This window comes from Pteropus vampyrus, unplaced genomic scaffold, assembly GCF_000151845.1.
Source record: "Pteropus vampyrus isolate Shadow unplaced genomic scaffold, Pvam_2.0 Scaffold23, whole genome shotgun sequence".
NCBI lineage: Eukaryota > Metazoa > Chordata > Mammalia > Chiroptera > Pteropodidae > Pteropus > Pteropus vampyrus.
Window position 1 is genome coordinate 11,315,925 of NW_011888804.1, and position 20,293 is coordinate 11,336,217.

Here is a 20,293-nt window from a genome sequence, read left to right on the forward strand (position 1 = left end):
CTTCCTAGGTGGTCTCCCACCCAAGTACTAACCAGGCCAGACCCTACTTAGCTTCTGAGATCAGACAAGATCGGGCATGTTCAGGGTAGCATGGCCATAGACTTCGGTTGAAGTCTTAACCCCCCACCCCGACCCCACACTAGTACCTCAGAAGGTGACTGTATTTAGAGACTGGATCTTCACAGAGGTAACTGGGCCCTAATCCAATATGACTTGCATCCTTATGAGATTAGCATACAAGCACACACAAAGGGAAGACCACGTGAAGACAAAGGAAGAAGCTAGCTAGCTATAAGCTTTCCTTCATGGCTTTCAGAAGAACCAAAACACATTCCTAGGGGGAAAAGTCCATGACATTGTGGTCCATGACACCTTGAGCTCAGCCTCCTAGTCTCCAAAACCTTGAGAGAATAAATTTCTGTTATTTAGGTCACTCAGTGTGGAACTTTGTTACGGCAGCCCTAGCAGATTAATACAGGCAGTAGGCAGGTGGCTGGCTTCCACCATATGACAAGCATTCACTTATTTATTCCGCACTACGGCCCCAAGGCTGAGGTGTTAGTTTCATCCCTGATTTAGAAAGGAGGAAAGAGAGGGTGAGGGAAGGCCAAAGCTTGCTCCAAGTCATACTAGGTGGCAGGCTGCAACCCGATTCCAGATCCATCTATTACCAGGGTCTGTGTGCTTTACCCCACACTGGTTGCATCTGAGAGACCACCGATATTATCTGGTCAGTCATCTTCATTACATTACAAACAGATGAACAATCTGAAGCCCTGAAGCCCAGTAAGCTGTCTAAACTCCAAATCCCAGTCTTGCATTCTACTCACTAAACTAAAGTTCAAAACAGATGAAAATGCCTTAGGTCAAAGGACAGAATCTATAACAGTGGTACCCCACAAAGGCAAAGGAGGCCAGGCATCACAAGACCTTTAGAGAGCCCACGCCACCCATCTTTACAGCATCAACACTGAGGAGAAAAACCTGTGGTCACCAGATACCTATCTCCCTGAATGCCAGGGAACTGCCCCAGCTGGTCAACCTGGCATGAAAATGATGCTCAAAGCTACAGAGAAATCACAAACAAATGAATGACCGTAGGAAGCAATGGATAGTTAGGACACCTGATCCACAGAGTGACCTTGGGTAAGTCACTTTATCTTATGACCTTCAGTTTTCTCAGCTGGGAAATATTAACAGGTACCATATGTTGCATTTATAATGTGCAAGGTGCTGAGCTAGCTGTTGCTCACACGTAACATGATCTTTATGACACACTGGAGTGTAGGTGTTATCCCTTTGGCAGTCTTTAGAGTGCTCTGCTGAGTTCTCCCTTCAAGGGACAACAGGCTGTGAGGGATGCAGGGAGCTTACAGCCTCCAGCTGCCAACTTTGAGATCCACTACAGCATTCACCCTGAGGCCACTCTCTCCCCAGGCTGCCAGCCAATGACTGACCACAGTGGAGGTACTAGAGCCTAGCCATTTCTGCCCCATGCTAAACTTTTCAGTCTTGGCATCTACACCACAGAGGACCCAAAATAATATCATCCCCATTTTATAGACAAGGAAACTGAGGTCATTAAGATGCCTACGGTTATTCAATCAGGATTCAAACCAACATCTGATTCCAAAGCCAATGGTTTAAAGAACCAATGGTTTAAAGAAGTGTGCTGATATATTTTATACTGTTATACAAAATGTTATATAAATTCACATGATTATTGGTAAAAGGCAAAGTAGTGCCACGGGAAGAGCACCATATCGGGAAGCTGCTCCAACATTTATTATTAGTAAGGTGACATTCAGTTAATCAGTACTTTAATCTTATTCTACCTATTTTATAGATGACAAAACTCTCAGCAAACTCACCTCAAAAGGCAATTGCTATAATCAAATAAAACTACCCCCCGCCCCAAGAAAATTGGCAAATAAACAAAGTATGTGAGTGAAAGATTCTGCTAACTGCAAAGCATTATGCGAACATGTGGAGGCAAATGGAAAATCTCAACAAAGGGAGTGCTGCCACGTCTCCTGAACAGGTCTCCCAAATAAGGGAGAAAACGGTTATAGAATGAAAAAAAGGACAAAGTTAAATATTACAAACTTCTGAATGGGCTTTTATTCATGCTCATATCCCCATACCTAACCTATACTAGTCTCCTGGTACATATCAGGCATTCGATAAATAACTGTTCAATAAGAACTTCAAAAACCTCCAATCACCATCTTTCTGCTTTCCAGAACAGAGGCATGAGCTTTCCCCAGTCTCACGTGCAAAGCAGGATACCTGGCAGTTCATGTTGTCCTCTGCCTCAATGAGCTTCCCACGATATACCTCACCGGTGTTTGTCTCACATGTCACAATGTGACCCTCTGCCTCATGTAGGACTTTAATCGGCACACCAATAGACATCTTGGCAGGAAGAGAGTTCTACAGTGTGAGAGAGACAACAGTTAGTTCATATTTCAGAGCCTGAGAAGGCATGTTGCAAACACACCAGGCCTACCTTAAAACCTGACACTCCAGAATACTTTGGAAAAAGGTCAAAACTGCATTTTCTACAGAAAAAAAAAAGGAGCTTAACTCCTAGCATGAGGTACCTATCTGACAAATACATGCAGCTGTGGGAAAGAATGGGGGCCTGGATAGAGAGAAATCTAATGGGAATAAAAAGTACCTCCCACCCCCCTCTCTGCTACCATATGTCCCTTTTATCTTCAACAAATAACCATCAATCAATTCTGTCTTTTGCGGGCAAGGGGGTTGGACTTCTTGTTCCTTACAATGTATTTGCAACCCATGGTTTGAGAACTCATGATATAAACCTGAGCTCTCCTAAGCAGCCACCACTGTTCATATGTAGCTATTTAAACTTAATTAAAACAAAATAAAATTACAAATTCAGTCCTTCACTAGCCACATTTCAAGTGTTCAACAGCTACATGTGGCTAGTATTACGCATATATGCGTACAACGTTAAACAGTGCAGATATAGGCCAAAGGACCTAGACAAATCTAGAAGAGGCTGTGCACTTAATTTATCCATTCAATGTCTTTTGACTCTCCACTTCATCAAGGCTAAAGAGAAAATATCAAAGTATTCAAAAACTGACAATGTGCTATAAGCAGGAAATGCTTATCTTAGAGGAAAAACAATCAGGGCAAGTGCTTAGCTTGATCTAATTAAAAGAAACAAGTGGTAGATTTTTTTATTCCGAAATGAGCAAGGACTGAAGGCTGAAACGCATCATGTGTGTTCAAGAAAGGAAAGAGAACGCGAGTTTGGGAAAGACAGACTCTCTTGGTGAAAAGCCTTAGGAGTTTGGATTTTAGGCTTAAGACAGTAGGGAACTACTGCAAGATTACAGATAAGGAATGATCCAATTAAAAGGCTGCAGCACTTACAAAATGGATCAATTCAGAAACAGGGACATTTTTGATAAAACTTCTGTAACTGTGGAAAGCATGGGGGAACCAGTACCTGAAAAGGGAATGGAGACAATCAGCCACAAATTATTTCAAGACTCTGCCTGCATACTTCGAAAAACAATGACCCGGAGAGGTATAGAAAGTGAACAGCATGTACCTTGGGGAAAAACTAGTGAACTCACTTCCAGGCACTGGTGTGGCGATGCCGATGTTTGGGTGGCCCCAGCTTCCTGCTCTTCTCCCTCCCAGATCCCCAGAGCTCCACGGCGATGAAGCCTCTCCAGGCCCCAGGACCTCCCAGGTGTCTTGGACCACCCTCGCCTGCCCACAACGTCTCCTCACCGGCTCTGGCCTCCTCTTCCTTTCCCGTGCGGCAGCGGTGACTCAGGTTACCGCGAAGGCGTGAGGCGATCGAATGGCGGGTCCCGCGCTCCCAGAATGCCTTGCGTTCCCAAAATGCCGCGCGTAGAGCCCGCCCCCTTAATTTCCCTTGGGGTGAGCTTCGTCTCGCCTCCGCTTCCTCCTCACCCTGCCGGCTGGGAAACGTAGGCTCTGATACGAGAGTTCCGGCCCCGGAAGAGAGGGCTGATGCTCAGGTGCCGCCGGAAATACCGATCCTCAGGCTGGCAAGGAGATGGGGGGCTCCAGTTTCCAAGCATCCCATATCAGGGACTGGCTGGACCGAACGTCAGGGATCTGGGGTCTGGACCCTCGGATCGGGGGTGGCAGGCGGTGAGGCCGAAGACTAGGACCTCCCTTCCCAATTTAACTGTTGGAACCCGGCACCGACAGGTAAGGGCGCCCTGAACGAGGAGAGGTATTTTACTATACGGATAGGACAACTGAGTATAGAGTAGAAGGGTCATCCCTCAAGGGATTCGAAGTAGGGTTAGGTCTCCCGGAACTCAGTGGTGCATGGAGCAGGGCTGGGCCGTGGACCTGAGGCTGACAAAGTGGAGTTGGGCAAGAGGCGGAGCTTGCTCAGGAGAAGAGCCTCTGGGGAACCAATGTTCGCGGAACGCCAGGGCTTCGGGGCGGGGCTCAGGAAGAGAGGCGTGGCTCCAGGGGAACCGAGGCGGAGAAGGGCCAGCACGTCTGCGCAGGGGCTGGGAAAGGGGCGGGGTCACTAGAAGCCGTGATCAGGAGGCCGGGGAGCCTCTAGGAATAGGCGTCTGGGGAAGGGAAAGGGAGGAGCCTCTTCGAAGGCCCAGGGAAGGGGAGGGGCTTATGGAGGGGAGGGGCGGGGTCCAGGAATCTGAGGCCTGGGAGGGCCGGGGCGGGGCTTAGAGTGGCCCTGCCGCCACCTCCACTTCTCCCCACTGCACTGGCGGTGGAGGTGGCGGCGGAGGATCCCGACACATACCGGTCCCACCCCCAGCCCTAGCTGAAGCCGAAGCTGCAGCCGGCACCAGGCCGGGGCCATGGGCGCCCCGCGCCGCCCGGGTCATGAGGACGGAGGCGGAGGCAGCGGGGCCGCAGCTCGAGCCCGGTTAGTGCCTCCCTGAGGGCCCAGCCTTCATCCCGGAGATCTAGGGGGACCACGCCATAGCGCCGGGCAGGGTCCAGGCACGCGACCTTGGGCCGACCGCCGCTTCCGGCGGGACTGTAGAGCTTCGGGCGAAACCTGGCCAGGTGTACATAGCCTCATTGCTCCCCTAACCCCCAGCCCCGGTCACTTGGGGTTTCCTGATACTCCCAGGTCTGGGACCCCAATCAACTCCGATAGGGGTCATGGTGAGAGGGCTCCGAGTTGTGAAGCAGGGACGCCACCTTCACCAGAAACGATAAGTCCTGCTGGAGCCGCCTTGGGAGATCCTGGCCCCTGGGGGGACCGAGGCCTAGAAGCGCAAGTAACTACTGAGAGCACAGGGTAACAGGAGGGCCCTTCCCTTGACCTCCCAGACTCAGTGCTTTGTCTTGTGTAGTACTTAACCCTCTGGTTTCTTCTGCCCGGAGGTGGCCTCAGTTCCTTTGGGGCGGAAACCAAGACTGACTGACATTCAGTGTCGTCCTCAGTTTGCTTCTTAAAGTGAGGGAGGGGGGAAAGTAGTGATTTCTGCTCTGCTTAAGGTACACGGTTGATGAAAAAGAGAAAGTGTTAACACTAGTAAACTCTGAAGTGAGGTGCCAACTCATGGGAGAGGTCAAGAGCATGTGGGACAGTGACACTAAGGCATGAGTGGGATGGTGGTGTCACATCCAGGGAGTGGTCTCATTTGTGTATGCAGCAAGGAGTAGGGTCTGATTCTATCCTGGGATTCACATTCTACTCCTCCAACTCGTCAACTCGTGATCTTGGACCAGGCTCTTCCCTTTCCTGAGTCTCCGTGGAGTAATGGCTCACCTTAATAGGGAGCTTTCTCTGAGCAGGCGCTTTGCTAAGTTGTTTACATGCAGTACCTCATTAATCCTCATAACCAGTAAAGTAGGTTGTCATTGTTATTTTCACTTTTATAGATGAGCTGACTAAGGCTGAGAGGGGTTAAGTATCCAGGGCCAGTGAGCTGCCTTCCTTCCTTGGTGACAGCTGCCAACTGAAGCCAGCAGGGGCGTTCTAGGCAGACTCTAGCTTTCAGGTAGGACAGCCCCTTTGCTCCTGGCATCGACAGCTGGCAGCAGCTTTGGGCTTGGAACGCCTCGCCTATCCTTATCATCCCCCACAGGAGTATCTCTGGGTCCTTATGGGTTGACTTGCTGGTGCCTAGGCTGGGGACAGCCACGTGGGGGATGTTTAACCCTTTGGGGACTCAGGATCAAGGGGTTCCAAGAATCATGGCAAGATGAGAAGGGGCAGCGGAGTTCAGAGCAGCTGTCCTGTGCCACATTTATAGCTGGGCATAGGGGAAAGCACAGACAGACTCAAAGTCTGGCCAAATATGGCCCAGCTAGTTGGTACCAGAGTCTAGGCCACAAAGTAAGGAGGGAGCCGTGAACAGAAGGCCGTAGTCTGGAAGCCTGGGGTTGGGGGTGCTGGGCATTGTAGATAGGCCCCTGGCATTTCAAGGGATGAGGCCTTTGGGGAAAAATACCTTCCAATCCCAAAGCATGTTTGAGTGCCAGGACCTGGCACATAGTGGGTGCTTAATAAGTTCATTTCTTCCAACAAATGTTGAGTTACTACCAAGCATCAGACACCAGGCACTGGGAATAGCAGTGAACAAGATTAGCAAATTTGCTGCCCTCAGGAAGCTTACAGTCTAGTATGGGACAGAGTAGCTTTATTTATTTATTTATTTAGATAGTTAGTTATTTTTAGTTTGCCAAGTACAGTGAGGGACACAAACAGGATGCTGTGAAGCAGGGCTCCCTCCCACTGAAGGCATAATCAGAAAAATCCTCTCAGAAGAAGAAACTTTGAGCTGGGACAGCTTGGAGAACAGCAAGTGAAAGAGAGTTCCAGACAGAGGGAGCTGCATGTGCAAAGGCCCTGGGGTGGAATGAAGCTTGATGGGTTCCCAGGGTAACAGGTACAAGATAAGTGAGGGATAAGGGCCAAGATGAGGCTGGTGGAGCCCAGGTTAGGCAGGGCCCTACAGGCCATGGTAAAAGGTGAGAACTTTATTCTAAGAGCAATGAGATGCTCTGGATGGGATCCTTCTGGCTTCTGTGTACAAAAAAGAGCTGGGGGTGGAATTTGGGGCAGAGGGCAGGCAGGAGTCAGGCAGGACTAAGCCCTCAGGACTGAATCCATAGCAGTGGGAGGAGGAGAATGTGCTAAGACTTTAAATGAGGGCCTGAGTTCTATTTAAGGGCACCTGGGGTCAAGAGAAAGAGGAAACAGAGCCTCACCCAGGCTTGGGCTCAGTGCCCACCTGGATGGAGGGCAGGTTTCACATCAGCACCTGCAAAGGGCTTTACACACATTCTTGCCCTGAGTGTTTACAGCACCTTGCAGGCTGGTGTCTGTGATGGTCCATTTCATAGAGGAGGAAACAGGCACAGAGAGGTCAGGTGTGTCTCAGGTGACTCAGCTTGTGGGTGGCTTGCATTTGCCCATATGCCATCCCGTCTTTCATGCTGTTGCATGCCCTTGGGTGTGAGGAAATGGGGGGAGGGGGAGAGACCAGTGCAATACAGCAAAGGAGAAGTCGCATGTCCCTACCTCCTGAGAATATATAACAGCCCAAAGGGCAGAGATAAGCTCAGTGCAAGGGTCCCCTCTGTGAGGCAAAGCGTGAACTCGGGCCAGGTAGAGTACAGATGAAGGAAAGGGCACAGCCAGCCTGGAATCAGGGAAGACCCCAGAACTGGTAGTGTCTGTGTCAGGCCTTGAAGATTGGGGAGGATTTAGACATAGGAGAGTAAGAGCTTGGGACCCACTTTAGGCAAGGGACTGCCTAGACAAGGCCAGCAGATTGGAAGGCCAGGATGGACTCCAGGGCTAACGAGTGGCCCCCCTGATTGGTGCATGCAGAGAGGAGCCAGGGCTGGCATGGCAGGGTTCAAGAGAGGCCTCAGAGATCCCTGAGGTAAGGAAACAACATGGGCTGGGTTTTCACGTGCTGAATGAGTGTCATGAGTGAGCAGTGAGTGGTGATGTCTACTGAAGAGAAGTCCCTCCTGGTTCTTTAGACTCTGAACTTTGTCTGGATTCATGGAATGCCAGAGTGGGAGGGTCCTGTGGGCTGGCGCCAGCTCACTGCTGCCTCAGGGCCTCAGCACATGCTATTCTCCCTCTGCCTTGTGCTCCCTAAGTCTCAACTCTCTAAGGCACACCCCCACCACTTTCTGTAGCCTAGCCCTCTGTTTTCATCTTACACTTGTTTGTTTTTGGTGTCTACTGGGACAGGGACCTGTCATTCACCACTGTATCACCAGTAAACATGCAGTACTCACTAGGCCCTTGGGAAATATTTGTTGATTGAATGACTAAATCAGACCAAAGTCCCCCACTTTAGAGACGGGCAGACTCAGTCCAGCAAGAAGTCATTTGCCCAGCCCACAGCCTGCCGGTGGCCGAGCCGAGGCAAGAACGCCTAGGTCAGGCCCTTTCTATTCCACCTCACCGCCTGGCAAGGACGGACCAAGAGGTCGCCCAAGTTACGTTCTGTATACACAGATTACATGACAGTGCCCTCCTTTTAACCATGGTCTTCACACCTTGGTGGCCCTGGAGGCTTTGGAGTCAGGCAAACCTCCAGGGGCCTCATGAAGTCAGACATGAATATCTACTGAGTGCCTCCCATATGCCAGCTCTGTCCCTGTCTCCTCAGAGCTCCCACCAAAAAGAGGGCTCTGAGGGAGAGGCCTGTGGGGCTGTGACTGCACAGAACAGGGGGCTGGGCAGACAGGGGTAGCGTTATGGAGATGAGATGTATAAAAATGAGTTAGCTCAGGCACCTGGGAGACCAGGAGAGCTCAGGCAGAGGGAGCAGATGTGCAAAGGCCCAGTGGCACTAGGGATTACAACAGGTAAAAGTTCTGCTTAGAGAGTGGCCTGATGAGGGAGGATAAGGGGAGGTGTAGAGGGAGAGAGTGCCGGGGCAGCAGCCATTAAGGCATTGTCCTAAGAGATATGGGAACCAACCCACTGGAGGATTTTGTTTAGGGCTTACCTGTTCTGACTGGTGCTTTGGGGAGATCACTGCTGTTGTAATGAGAGTAGATTAGGGGACCTGAAAGGCTTTGGGCCAACTCCTGAACAGCACCTGCAGGATCTGGACAGGAGCCAATGACAGTGGCTCCAAAGGGGGTGTCAGTGATAGGCACTATGCCAGGGGTCCGTGACCTCTCTGTATTTCCATGCAGGGGACTTTGTACAGCTGCCTGTGCCCATCATCCAGCAGCTCTACCACTGGGACTGCGGCCTGGCCTGCTCCAAGATGGTGCTGCGGTGAGTGAGCAGGCCTAGGCGCTCCCCATCCGCGCCACATGCTCTGGCTGGGGGGAGATACAGGGAGAGACTTGGGTGGGATTCATCATCCATGTGGATGTCCTTGGTTGGGTCATGCAAGAGGCCCAGCTTCCTTCCAGGCTCGGTCCCATCTGCAAAAGTAAGCAATGAGTGGACCAGGCCTTCCAGGTCTCAACTCTGGGAATGGTTGAGAGCTGTGGGTATGGCCAGGGAAGTCCCAGGTGCCCAGGCCTGGCCCACAGAGTGACTCCATGACTGAGACATAGCGCCTTCCATGTTTCTGGCCTCAGACTCCTGGGAGACTGGGTCACTGGGGAGCTGACCACTGAGCTGAGGCTGCATGAACATCACTGGAACCTTGACCATCAGAGCTTGGAGGAACCATGCCATCACCTTGTAGGAGAGTTTCTGGGTGGCCACCTGGAACCCTGGAGCAGTTTACCCATTTTATATCTTGGAATTCTAGGCAAGATAGGGTTAAACAAAAATTTCTCTGACTAAAACTTAGAAAATCACTAATGTGGTCTAAGCACTTCATCTTAGAGATGAAACTCGTGAGGCCAGAGAGGGCAGTGACTTGTCCAAAGTCACATAGCCTGCAAGAGATGCAAGAAGCAGAATCTAGGCTCTTGACTCCAGAGCCAGCGCAGTGCCCAGGTGGCCTCAGGTTGTGTCCAGGCAGCATGTGGGCAGGACATAGGGTTTCATGACAAAGGACAATTTTTCTGGGGAGTGAGAGCTCTGCCAGTAGCTAATGGGCCCACGAGTGAAGGGTGACCCAGACCAGCTTCCCCTCGAGGGTAAGCTGACCTCCATGTCCTATCTGCCCATAGGTACCTAGGCCAGCTGGACGATGGGGAGTTTGAAGGTGCCCTGCAGGAGCTGCGACTGACCAGGAGCATTTGGACCATTGACCTGGCCTACCTGATGAGCCACTTTGGTGTGAGGCATCGCTTCTGTACCCAGACCCTGGGTGTTGACAAGGGCTACAAAAACCAGGTGAGTGGCCAGCCATCGGACCTTCACCAGGTCCAGATGTGGGAAGAGGATACGGTCAAGGCCTGGACACCTGAGTATGCACACAGGTGTGCAGAGACCAGGGAGTCTAGCAGATGTGCTATGGGCAGGGCTTGAAGCTGGTCAGTCAGGTGACCTTGAGGTCCAACCTACCCAGAGGATCCGAAGAGTACGTTGGGTCCCTCCTGGCACCCCGCCCCAGAGACCCCTGCCGCCTACCTTCGACAGCACTCGAGGATGTGCAGAGTGTCTCAGGGCCCTTCTTGTGCCCTTCCCTGCTGTCCCTCAGCACAAGGCAGGACCCAAGGCCTCCGAGCACTCTAACATCATCCAGCCATCATTTGCCCGTTTTCTTCCTTCTCACGAGAACAGCTGGCTTTAAGCTGGGTAATTGGTATTCTGGAAGATAAACCGAATAGTATCTTTTTTTTTCCTTTTGAGAAAGAATGCCGACATAGCCTTGCCAACACACCAGTGCATTTTTCCTCCCTGTACAGCTAGAGACAGTCTTGCCTACCACTGCAGTAGATCTCAGCCCAGGCTCTGAGACGTGGCAGAGCAGAGTCACCACTGGCCTCTTTGGCAAGAAGGTTGTTGCATAGCGGCTGGGGACAGTCAGCCGAACTCTTTGAACCTTCCAGGTGGGAGAAGAAGGCTCTCACATCTGGCTTGGTCATCATGGCTGCGAGGCAGAGAAAAGGGCCCAAGAACAGGATTACTTCTGCCTCCCACATCGGGGCTCTGGCCCTTAAGGTCCCCGCACCAAACATAGTATGTTTCACGGACCTCGCCTGGCTACGCTGGGAGGTGGCTGAGTGTTCTGGTGGGCTTAGCTGCCCCTTTGCTCGTTTATTCAGAATCCTCTCATGCCTACTGGGGGCACAAGCCCAGGGGTGACTTACCTTCCCTAGGGAACTGACCTGAGCCCGGCTGCCTACCCACCTGAGCATCCTCTTCATGCCTCTGTGTGGTCCCATGCACTCTGGCAAGCCACCCTGCCAGCTCAGGACAGGCAGCCTTCTGCCCACGTGCCGCACGTGCCATCTCCTCCGGCAGGCCGGGCTCCTCCACTTTCCTGCTGTCTCTATTTCCATAACGTGCTCTTTGTCCATATGGGGAGAGGGCAGCCGGAGTGGGCAGCCCCTCCAGCCTGCTCTTTCCTCTTCAGTCCTTCTACAGGAAACACTTTGACACAGAGGAGACCCGGGTGAACCAGCTGTTTGCACAAGCCAAGTCTTGCAAGGTGCTGGTGGAGAAATGGTGAGCCTCCCCACATCCTTTCTTACACAACTGCTCACCCACAGACATGCATGTGGGAGGCCCCAGGATGGTGTATGGTGAGCTCCCCACATCCTTTCTTACACAACTTCTCACCTACAGACATGCATGTGGGAGGCCCCAGGATGGTGTATGGTGAGCTCCCCACATCCTTTCTTACACAACTTCTCACCTACAGACATGCATGTGAGAGGCCCCAGGATGGCGTATGATGGCTTGGGCCTCGGGAGTCAGGCAGAACTAGGGTTTCTTTGGTGGCCGTGGACACTGACTTGCCCCCCCACCCTGAGCCTTGGTTTTTCCATCCATAAAATGGGAACCAGTGAGGCTATAGGAACTACTGTACACAAAGCTACGTGATCTTCAGCAGGGGCTGGAGGGACAGGCGGGCAAGACAGTCTCCAGCCAGTCCTTTGGCTGCTCACAGAATGGTGACATGGGACAAAACACAGAAACCCGAATGAAGGGGTGACAGCCTGAGGAACATGCTGGCACAGTGATGGAGGGTGACGGGGGATAGCCCAGTGTGTAGGCTGTCTAGGGAGGCCTGACTCCCAGATCTCCCCAAGGGCTGCTGTAACCTCACGTGAGTCTCCCCTTCTCTATGTATGTGGGAGCAGAATTCAGGCAGACCCTGGGAGTAACTTGCTCGGATGCGAGTGACTTTCTTCCCTGGGCTCCCACTGTGGGCACCGCGCTCAGGCCTATTGGCTCAGGTGCTGGCCAGGCTCCCCTGGACCACTCTTCTCAGGTCTTGTTCTTTACAGATTTCTGTTTTCATTATTAACATAACGTAGCCACACTATAGGTGATTTAGAAAACGGGGAAAGTCTCCACACATCCTTCCGCCACATGAGCACATGTTGGAGGGAAAGACAGCAGACGTTTATTTAGTGGCCCTTGACAGGTGCTGTCCCCATTCCTCAGCTGAGGAAACGGAGGAAGGGAAAAATGGTATGAGCCGCTCATGGTCCCCTCCAGCAACTCGGCCACGTCGTGATCCCAACCTGACACTTCCACACGCGGTTATGCCATGCAGCCTGCTGCCTTTCCTTCCAGCCCAGCCCCTGCTTTTTTCCTGTAGCCGAAATCTCACTCTTGTACTCACCGTTGGGAATTCAGCCAGTTATTTTCATTTCAAAGACCAAATGGGAAAAGGACATGTTTAACCAGGCTGAGGCAACCAACCAAACTGCCACGTGACTTGGCTGTGGGCTGGAGTTGGGCCACCGCTGTTTAGGAGATTGCTAAGGAACGAGGGCCAGCAAAGGCGGTGGAGCCCCTTCTGGGTTCCTATTTGGACTTGCTGCCTTCTGGGGAATGCACCACATGGTGTGGCTGGCTCTGCTGGCCTGGAGGTTCCTCTGGAAGCGCTGCTCACCAGCCCTTCCTAGACAGCCACTTCTGCCACAAGTAGTCTTAGGAAAAAAAGACTAATAGGCTTTTCAGAGAAACATTTGGTTTTTGACACTGGCAATGCTGTGCTTGGCTCAGATTTGGGGGATTAAATGGAACTGACAGTTTCCAACATAAACCGTACATGATTTACCGTAAAGGACCAAGGGAGGCACTTGGCTAAAATAATTCACTTGCTAGTCTAGGAGGTGGAGTCCCATGTGCCGCTCCACTAGCCCTTGATGGGGGCCTGTCTGGAGCTGACCTTTTGCCACCCGGTGAAGTGTCTGACAGGGCCAGCTTGTCCTTGGGCACACTCAGAAACTTCCTCTACTGGCCCCGTGTTTGGCTCTGGGCTGTGTCTGGGCCACGGTAACAAAACAGGATGTTCCCACTTGCAAGGAGCTCAGGGTGGAGGGAAGACGAGCTGTGTCCCCAGGCTGTGTGACACAGGGCAGAACAAGGGTCCAACCAGAGCTCCACTAGAGAGATGGGGAGTGGGGCCCAGCAGCACCAGCTTACCCTCCTCCCACCCACAGCACGGTGAGTGTGCAGGACATCCAGATGCACCTGGCACAGGGCCACGTGGCCATCGTATTGGTGAACTCGGGGGTACTGCACTGTGACCTCTGCTCTAGCCCCGCCAAGTACTGCTGTTTCGCCCCCCGTGGCCACCGCTGCTTCTGCCGCACCCCCGATTACCAGGGCCACTTCATCGTGCTGCGTGGTTACAACCGGGCCACTAGCTCCATCTTCTACAACAATCCAGCATATGCTGACCGTGAGTGGAAGGCAGGGGCAGTGGGCGGGGTGGCTGCATACGTGGTCCCATACACCTGGCTCTCTCAACTCCTTCCCATTCAACCTGATGGGGCCAAGACCTCCTTTGCTGCCTTCTCCTCAAAGTTCCTGCTCTTCCTGGGCTCCTGTCATCTGCGCCACCCCTCTGGCCGTGCAGCAAACCAGCCACAAACCTGAGGCCATGCTGGCCTCCTCTATACTCCCGTTATCACCAGGCCCAGCCACCTCTCTCTTCCACCCTGCCAGCCCCATGCCACTGCCCAAGGCCCTGCCTCACCGTCTGCTGCTGTAAAGACTGCAGTTTCCTTCCCCCTCCTCTACTCCTGTCTCCCCAGGACAGCCAGCACACTCATCAGAAAGTCTACCCAGTTGCAGCCCCTTCTCTAGACCCATCCAGGGCTCCCCACTGCCCTAGGGACGGGGACGGGCTGCCTTGACTCTCACAGACCTACTTGTGTTTCCTCGAGCAGGTTTCTTCCCCTCTCTGGGCCTTACTTTCTCTATCTGCTAAACTAGGGTGGGGTCAGGAACAAGCTCATAAAGGCCACAGTAGGCAAGGACTTCCTGGGCTGGAAAACTTGTATGTTGAGGAGTGGCCAGTTAGGTGGGACATGGTCAGGTCTCTTCCAGTTTCCCCGGGGTGCCAGTGAGGCAGGTGCTCTCCCTCAAACCTCTGACCCTGCTCTCCACTCCTGCCCCCATCAGGAATGTGCAGCACCAGCGTCAGTAACTTCGAGGAGGCCAGAACCAGCTACGGCACAGACGAGGACATCCTCTTTGTCTTCTTGGACAGCTGACAATGGGAACTCAATGTGCCCAGGCCCTTGGACCCCACCCTGCCCCACCCAAGCCGGGCCTACTCAGGAAACCCTGGCCTAGGCCTGGAGTTGCTTGGGCTCAGATGCAGAGCTGTGGCATCAGCCCATGTGACAAAACACTGGGGAGCTCTGGAAGGCCATGGCACTCCTGCTTTATCCACTAGCGGTGAGTGTCATCATGTCACTTACCCAGCATGCCTGCTGGTTGCTCGAAGTGTCCCTAGAGCATCTGAGCAGAGCTTCCCCCAGGACCCCAAGCCTGACTCCAGCTGTGCCCAGGGGACATCCAGCCCCAGGGGTACCTTTGTTGCCTATGAGCCAGACCCTGGGTTGGGGGAGAGGCCTGAGCCCTCTCTCCACAGACCTGGGGCCCAAGCCCTTGAGAGATGTTGCTCATCAGGACAGCATCTGCGTGTTTGGAGACTGTAGCCAACACCAGCCTCGCTGGAATCTGTCCTCACCCTTCTCCTTGGAAATGCTGCAGAGCCCCCGGTGCCCTTTTGTGGATGCCGCTGCCCGCTGCAGCCTCCCAGTGGGCCCAAGTCCCTGCAGCTGGTTGCAAGGCCTCTGGCTCCTGGGAAGGGCTGGAACTCAGGCAGAAAGGACTCTGAGGCCCCTGCAGCCCTCCAGGTCTTCAGCTGTAAAGGGTGTGGGCAGGGCCCTGGTGAGTATGCTCAGGAAAGCTTGACCCAGAGGGCTAGGGACAGCTGCCTGGGCTCCAAAGATCCCCCCTTAGGCCTCCTGACACTAGCCTGAGTCCCGACAGTGGGGCCTGTCCTCCAAGTGTGGGGAGCCCCACGTCTCACAGGGCTATGTGCTGGGACATCAGGGCCTGCACTCCTGAAGCAGTGGCAGAGGCAGCCTGTGGCCTCCCACCCACCCTGGCGTTCACACCAGGACCTTTTGCACAGAATGTTGGATCTTTTCTGTCTTAACAGAGAAAGATGGTGCCTGCCCTGGATCCCACAGCACGGCATGGAGCGTGAACTAGAGCTGTTGCCTTCTTTTTTTCTTCTTTTTTTTTTGGTGGGTGGTGGTGGTGGCATTTTTTTCTTTTTTAAAATTTAAGTTTTCACTTTTGGGGGTGAGACTCACCCTCAAGTAAGACAGTAGTGAGATTGCAGGTACTTTGGAACCATTGACACCTCTAAATGGGGCAGAGAGGCCAGCCCAAGTCCTCTTTTAAAGAGAAGAGGACTCCCAGCTGGTGCGCTGAGGGCCACGGCCCCTCACCTTACAGACCAAGTCCGGCCCAGTCTGGGGAGAGTTTGCCCAGGAGACTGGTGGAGCTGGGTCTGGAACCCAGGGTGCACCTAAAAAATAAAGGGATGCGAATCACTTCCAAAGGGGCTGGAGACACTCACACCTCATGTGCTGCCTCTGGTAAAGGAGCAAGGGTGTCCCAAGAGCTCCTCTGCCCGTGTCTTGGTCTTCCAGTATCCAAGGCACGATACGGTGGCAGCTGCTGCCCCACCACTGGACTGCGTACCACCTTCCAGCTGGCCCCGGCCTCCAGCCAGCCCCTCCCCACCATGGCTGCTCCAAGGGGCAGAGGTGGGCTCTGCTTATGAAGGCTGTCAGACCACCCGGCCGTATGGCTCCTCAATACCAGATGCAGCCTTGGCAGAGAGGGAGGCACTATTAGCTGGGCAGCCACCTTGGGTGTGAGGCTAGTGTTGCCTTCAGACTGGTCTCATCTCCTTTGCCTTAATGCTGGGTGGCCCATGATTCCGGGGAGCTCTGGCTCCATGCCCAAGAGTGCCACATGTGGCAACCGTGGAGATCGGGTGTCCTCAGGAGGGGTCCCGGTAAAATGGTGGTGAGAATAGATGCATCAAGGAAAACAGTGGGAGCAAGTGAAGCTTTCAGGGCGGCTGAGTGTGAGTGAGGCGTGTGCACATGTTGCGGGGCGCTGCCGCGGAGAGCGGCCTCCACGAAGAATGGTCACTGCACCGCAGTCCGTCGTGCAACATTTAAAAACGCTCAGTCCCTGTGCCTGGAGGATGGCTTCTCAGGGCAAGCCATGAGTTAGGAGTCATTCGTCTGGAAGATCAACACGAAAACTGCCTGCCCCTGAGGTAGTGCCATCTTCCTGGGGAGGGGCATGGAGGCAGGATGCAAACCGTGTTATATTGTGTAATGAAAAATCATGAAAATGGGGCTGGAGAAAAAGCCCCATCAGGAACTTCTGCCTACATCACGTGGCGCCCACGACCCCCTGTCCACATGCTGGGGATCCAGCACAGTCCCCAAAGCCACTATGGACAATTGGCTTTGTTCAGTCTAGCCACATGGGGACAAAAGGGATCTTTTGCATTGCAGAGATTTTATACACAAATATATTTTGTTTTTAATGAGCCATTCTCAATAAATGTTATTCTCACTGCAAAATGATGCAGCCCCTGGCCTGCCTTTGTGAATTCTTACCCACCTTAGCACAAGTACGTGGGAGCCCAGGTCCTCAACTTGCCATACCAGGTTTTAGCCGGGACTGGAATACAGGTTTCTGCTTTTCCACCCGGCATCTCTCATGACGTCCAGGCCAGGCTTAGGCAGGCAATCCTGGAGGTGGAAGGGCCTCAAAGCTCAGCTTGACCGAGATTCTTGAAGAGGACATGGAGGACATACAGCCTTAAGCAGGAGGAGGGCTGGGGTAAGGGATGTCAGTTATGGTTGGCAGTGGGGCCCCACAGGAGGGAATAGAGGGGACTCCGGCTCTCCTTGCACCTTCCACCCCAACCAGCAGCTCCCCTTAGCAGCTAGCTATTGGGTCCTTCTAGTATTTCATTTGATAGGAATTCTACTGAAAAAGTGTTTGGAAATCCCGAATTATTTGTCATCTTCAAACTTTCCCAGGTCCCACAGGGAGGTGATGGAAGCAGAGCCAGCTTCTTGGGTAAGGTCCTGGTCTCTGGCCTATGCTCTCATCCTGACTGACTGCTGTTATGCCCCGCCCCGAGCCCCCCATGGTGGAGATATATTAGCAGAAGTTCTGACCGAGGCCTTAGACTCTCTCCAAAGTGGGGAGCTTTCCTGTAGACATCAGTCAGGGAGTTGGCCAGCAGGTGTTCTCCACATGCAGCCAACAGCATATGAACACAGGCAGTGAGTCTGGCCCTCTGTACTTCAGCACGAGCCTTCCGCCTACCCAAGGAGAAGGGGCTCCCCTCTGAATTTAGATCCTCAAAATTGAAGAAAACGGTGTCAGTATGGTGTCCTTGCCACCTGATGAGAGGCTGGGGCTGGGCTGAAAACTTAGGAACGGCTGCCACACCACAAAACTGAAGCGAATGTACTCTTGTTTTATTGGCACAGAGCCACCGCGTTCTTCCAAATCCCTGCTCCCTCACTCACTCTCTACCCCAACCTCAGCTGCTTTAAGGAAAAATGAGGTCAGGGCTCATGGCGGATCAAATGCCATATGTACTTGTCTGAGTATTCCGGGGAACTTTGGGGATGGCAAAGACTCAAACTTCTATGGCTCTGCTGGATAGGAGTTCTCAAGTCATCCTATCTGGTCCCCTGTGGGGAAGAGGGTTTCTGAAGTTTGGGTAAGTCTCACAACGGGGCAGAAAAAGCTAAGTACCTGCTTTGGCTGCATCCTATAAGTTTTGGTATGTTTTGGTTTTGTTTTCATTTGTCTCAAGATATTTTCTAACTTCCTTTGTGATTTTTTTGATCGTTGGTTGTTTAAGAATGTGTGGTTTAATTTTCACATATTTTTGAATTTTCTTTCTGCTACCGATTTCCAGTTTCATTCCAGTGTGATCAAAAAAGGTATTTTGGGACATACAGGGTTCCATAGTGTAGTGTTTAGCATGTCTGCTTTACACATAAAAGGTTCTGGGTTCACACTCCAGTGGAACCACAGTCCATGGTCTACGGCCATGCCACCCTGAACAAGCCCAGTGTCTGATCTCAGAAGCTAAGCAGGGTCAGGCCTGGTTAGTACTTAGATGAGAGACCACCTAGGAAGACCAGGTGCTGTAGGCATAAATAATAATAAAGAAAGAAAAGGATATTTTGTATGATTTCAATCTTTTCAAATTTATTAATGTTTTGTGGCCTAACATACGATCTATCCTGGAGAATGCCTTTGCCTTTTTTTCCTGTCGGGCACACTGTAGTTCAGTCTTCCTTCTTTCTCACCCCAGATTTTAACAATAAGCCATGGGCTGGCAAGAACATGTTGCCTGTAGAACTGGAAAGCTCCTGGAAAACCCAGCCACCTCTCATCTTAGAGGTAAGAAAACTGAGGCTCAGAGAGGTTAGAAGGCTTCACCCAAGAGCATACAGGGGCCCATGGGCCATAGATCCCGTACACTGGGGAGATGTGTGTGTGTGTGTGTGTGTGTGTGTGTGTGTGTGTACACATACATATATACATATGTATATATATGTGAATACATACATATATACATATGTATGTGTGTATTCATACATATATGTATATACATATGTATACACACATATATGTATGTATATACACACATACATATAGATACAAAGAGATTCAGTACAAAGAATTTTCTTACATGATGATGGGGACTGGTTATTCAAGCCCCAAATCCATAGACAGGGTAGCCACCATGAAAGAAGGGCAGGCTGGAACTCTCAGGCACGGGCTGATAGCCTGCCCTATATGTAAATTTCTATTTTCACATCATACCCTGCACTACCTTTGCCTTCTTTACCACTGGAAATAGAGTCATTAGTGCTTTTAAATCCAATCAAATTAGAGAAGGATTCCAGAAAACCTCAAACCAATGCAGAAAATTCATCCTTAAGATTCCGTTTCTCTAGAACCACTTCTGGTTCCAGAATTTGGATCAGTCAGGGAAGCAGAAACAGTAGGATAGAAAGAGATTTATTGTAAGGAATTGACTTAACATGATTAGGGGAGCTATAGAGACAAGTCTGAAATCTGTAGGGCAGGCCACCAGAAAGAGCAAACTGGAACTCTTGGGCATGGGCTCAGGCTGCTGTGCACGGGCAGAATTTCCTCTTCATTTGGGAAAGCCTCGGCTTGGCTCATAGGGCTCTTTGGCTGATTGAATCGGGCCTACTGGGATTATCTAGGATAACCTCACTTGCTTAGTTAACTGATTATGGCCTTTAATCACATCTACAAAATAGCTTCACAGCAACACCCAGATTAATGTCTGATGGAATAAATGGAGTCTGCCGTCTAGCCGGGTTGACACATCTGATGACTGTCACTCCTGTGCATGGCCATCCAGTGACTGCATCAGCCTCACCCTTTCCTGCTAGTGCACACACTCCCATGCTTACCCTCAAGTTGCTGACAGTTTAACTTCAGCCTGCACAATCAGTGTCTAGGATATTTTTAATGGAGGAAAATTCACATGACATAAAATTAACCATTTCAAAGTACACAATTCAGTGGCATTTAGGACATTCACAATTTATGTAACCATCGCCTCTAACTAGTCCCAAAACATTTCATTCACCCCAGAAGAGACCTTCGTACCCTCATTCTACCCTCATCATCTAGATATTTAAAAATTAATCTGGACAGCAACGTTATCAGGGCATCATCAGGGAGAACTTGGACTTGTAAAGCCTGTTACACCTGCTGATCTGCTGGGGGCAGAGGTGCCCTTCGTGCTGGGCAGGGGCTGAAGGTCAGCTACTCTTTGACGATATTGGGGCTGTAGTTGGGTTTGACAGCTTCCGC

General features: G+C 51.8%; 2 protein-coding genes across 9 annotated transcripts in view; one reads left to right on the forward strand and one right to left on the reverse strand.

The window, feature by feature from the left end:
* Positions 1-3,925, reverse strand: part of SNRPD3 (small nuclear ribonucleoprotein D3 polypeptide) — a 15,540-nt gene extending 11,615 nt beyond the window's left edge. Inside the window, exons 1-3 of one of the 4 annotated variants that reach the window (XM_011356010.2) lie at positions 3,775-3,885; positions 3,409-3,484; positions 2,290-2,433 (exon numbers count right to left, since the gene is read on the reverse strand). In XM_011356010.2, coding sequence (XP_011354312.1) covers positions 2,290-2,415 — 126 coding nt within the window. In that variant the 5' untranslated portion in view covers positions 2,416-2,433; positions 3,409-3,484; positions 3,775-3,885. Of the gene's footprint in view, positions 1-2,289; positions 2,434-3,408; positions 3,485-3,589; positions 3,748-3,774 lie in introns of those variants that run through there. The other 3 variants (XM_011356012.2, XM_011356011.2, XM_011356009.2) reach the window with 3 other exon arrangements.
* A 69-nt stretch (positions 3,926-3,994) lies between these two features.
* Positions 3,995-16,989, forward strand: GUCD1 (guanylyl cyclase domain containing 1). 5 transcript variants are annotated; one of them, XM_023528311.1, is made up of 7 exons: positions 3,995-4,224; positions 5,890-6,008; positions 9,181-9,265; positions 10,120-10,285; positions 11,472-11,563; positions 13,516-13,757; positions 14,483-16,989. In XM_023528311.1, exons 3-7 carry the CDS (start codon positions 9,255-9,257, stop codon positions 14,572-14,574), a joined length of 603 nt encoding a protein of 200 aa, XP_023384079.1. In that variant the 5' UTR covers positions 3,995-4,224; positions 5,890-6,008; positions 9,181-9,254; the 3' UTR covers positions 14,575-16,989. The 5 variants fall into 5 exon arrangements, with proteins under 5 accessions (XP_023384079.1, XP_023384078.1, XP_011354309.1 ...); XM_011356006.2 differs by lacking the exon at positions 3,995-4,224 and adding an exon at positions 4,718-4,921; XM_023528310.1 differs by lacking the exon at positions 5,890-6,008 and having other exon boundaries at positions 4,012-4,224.
* Positions 16,990-20,293: the final 3,304 nt, after the last annotated feature.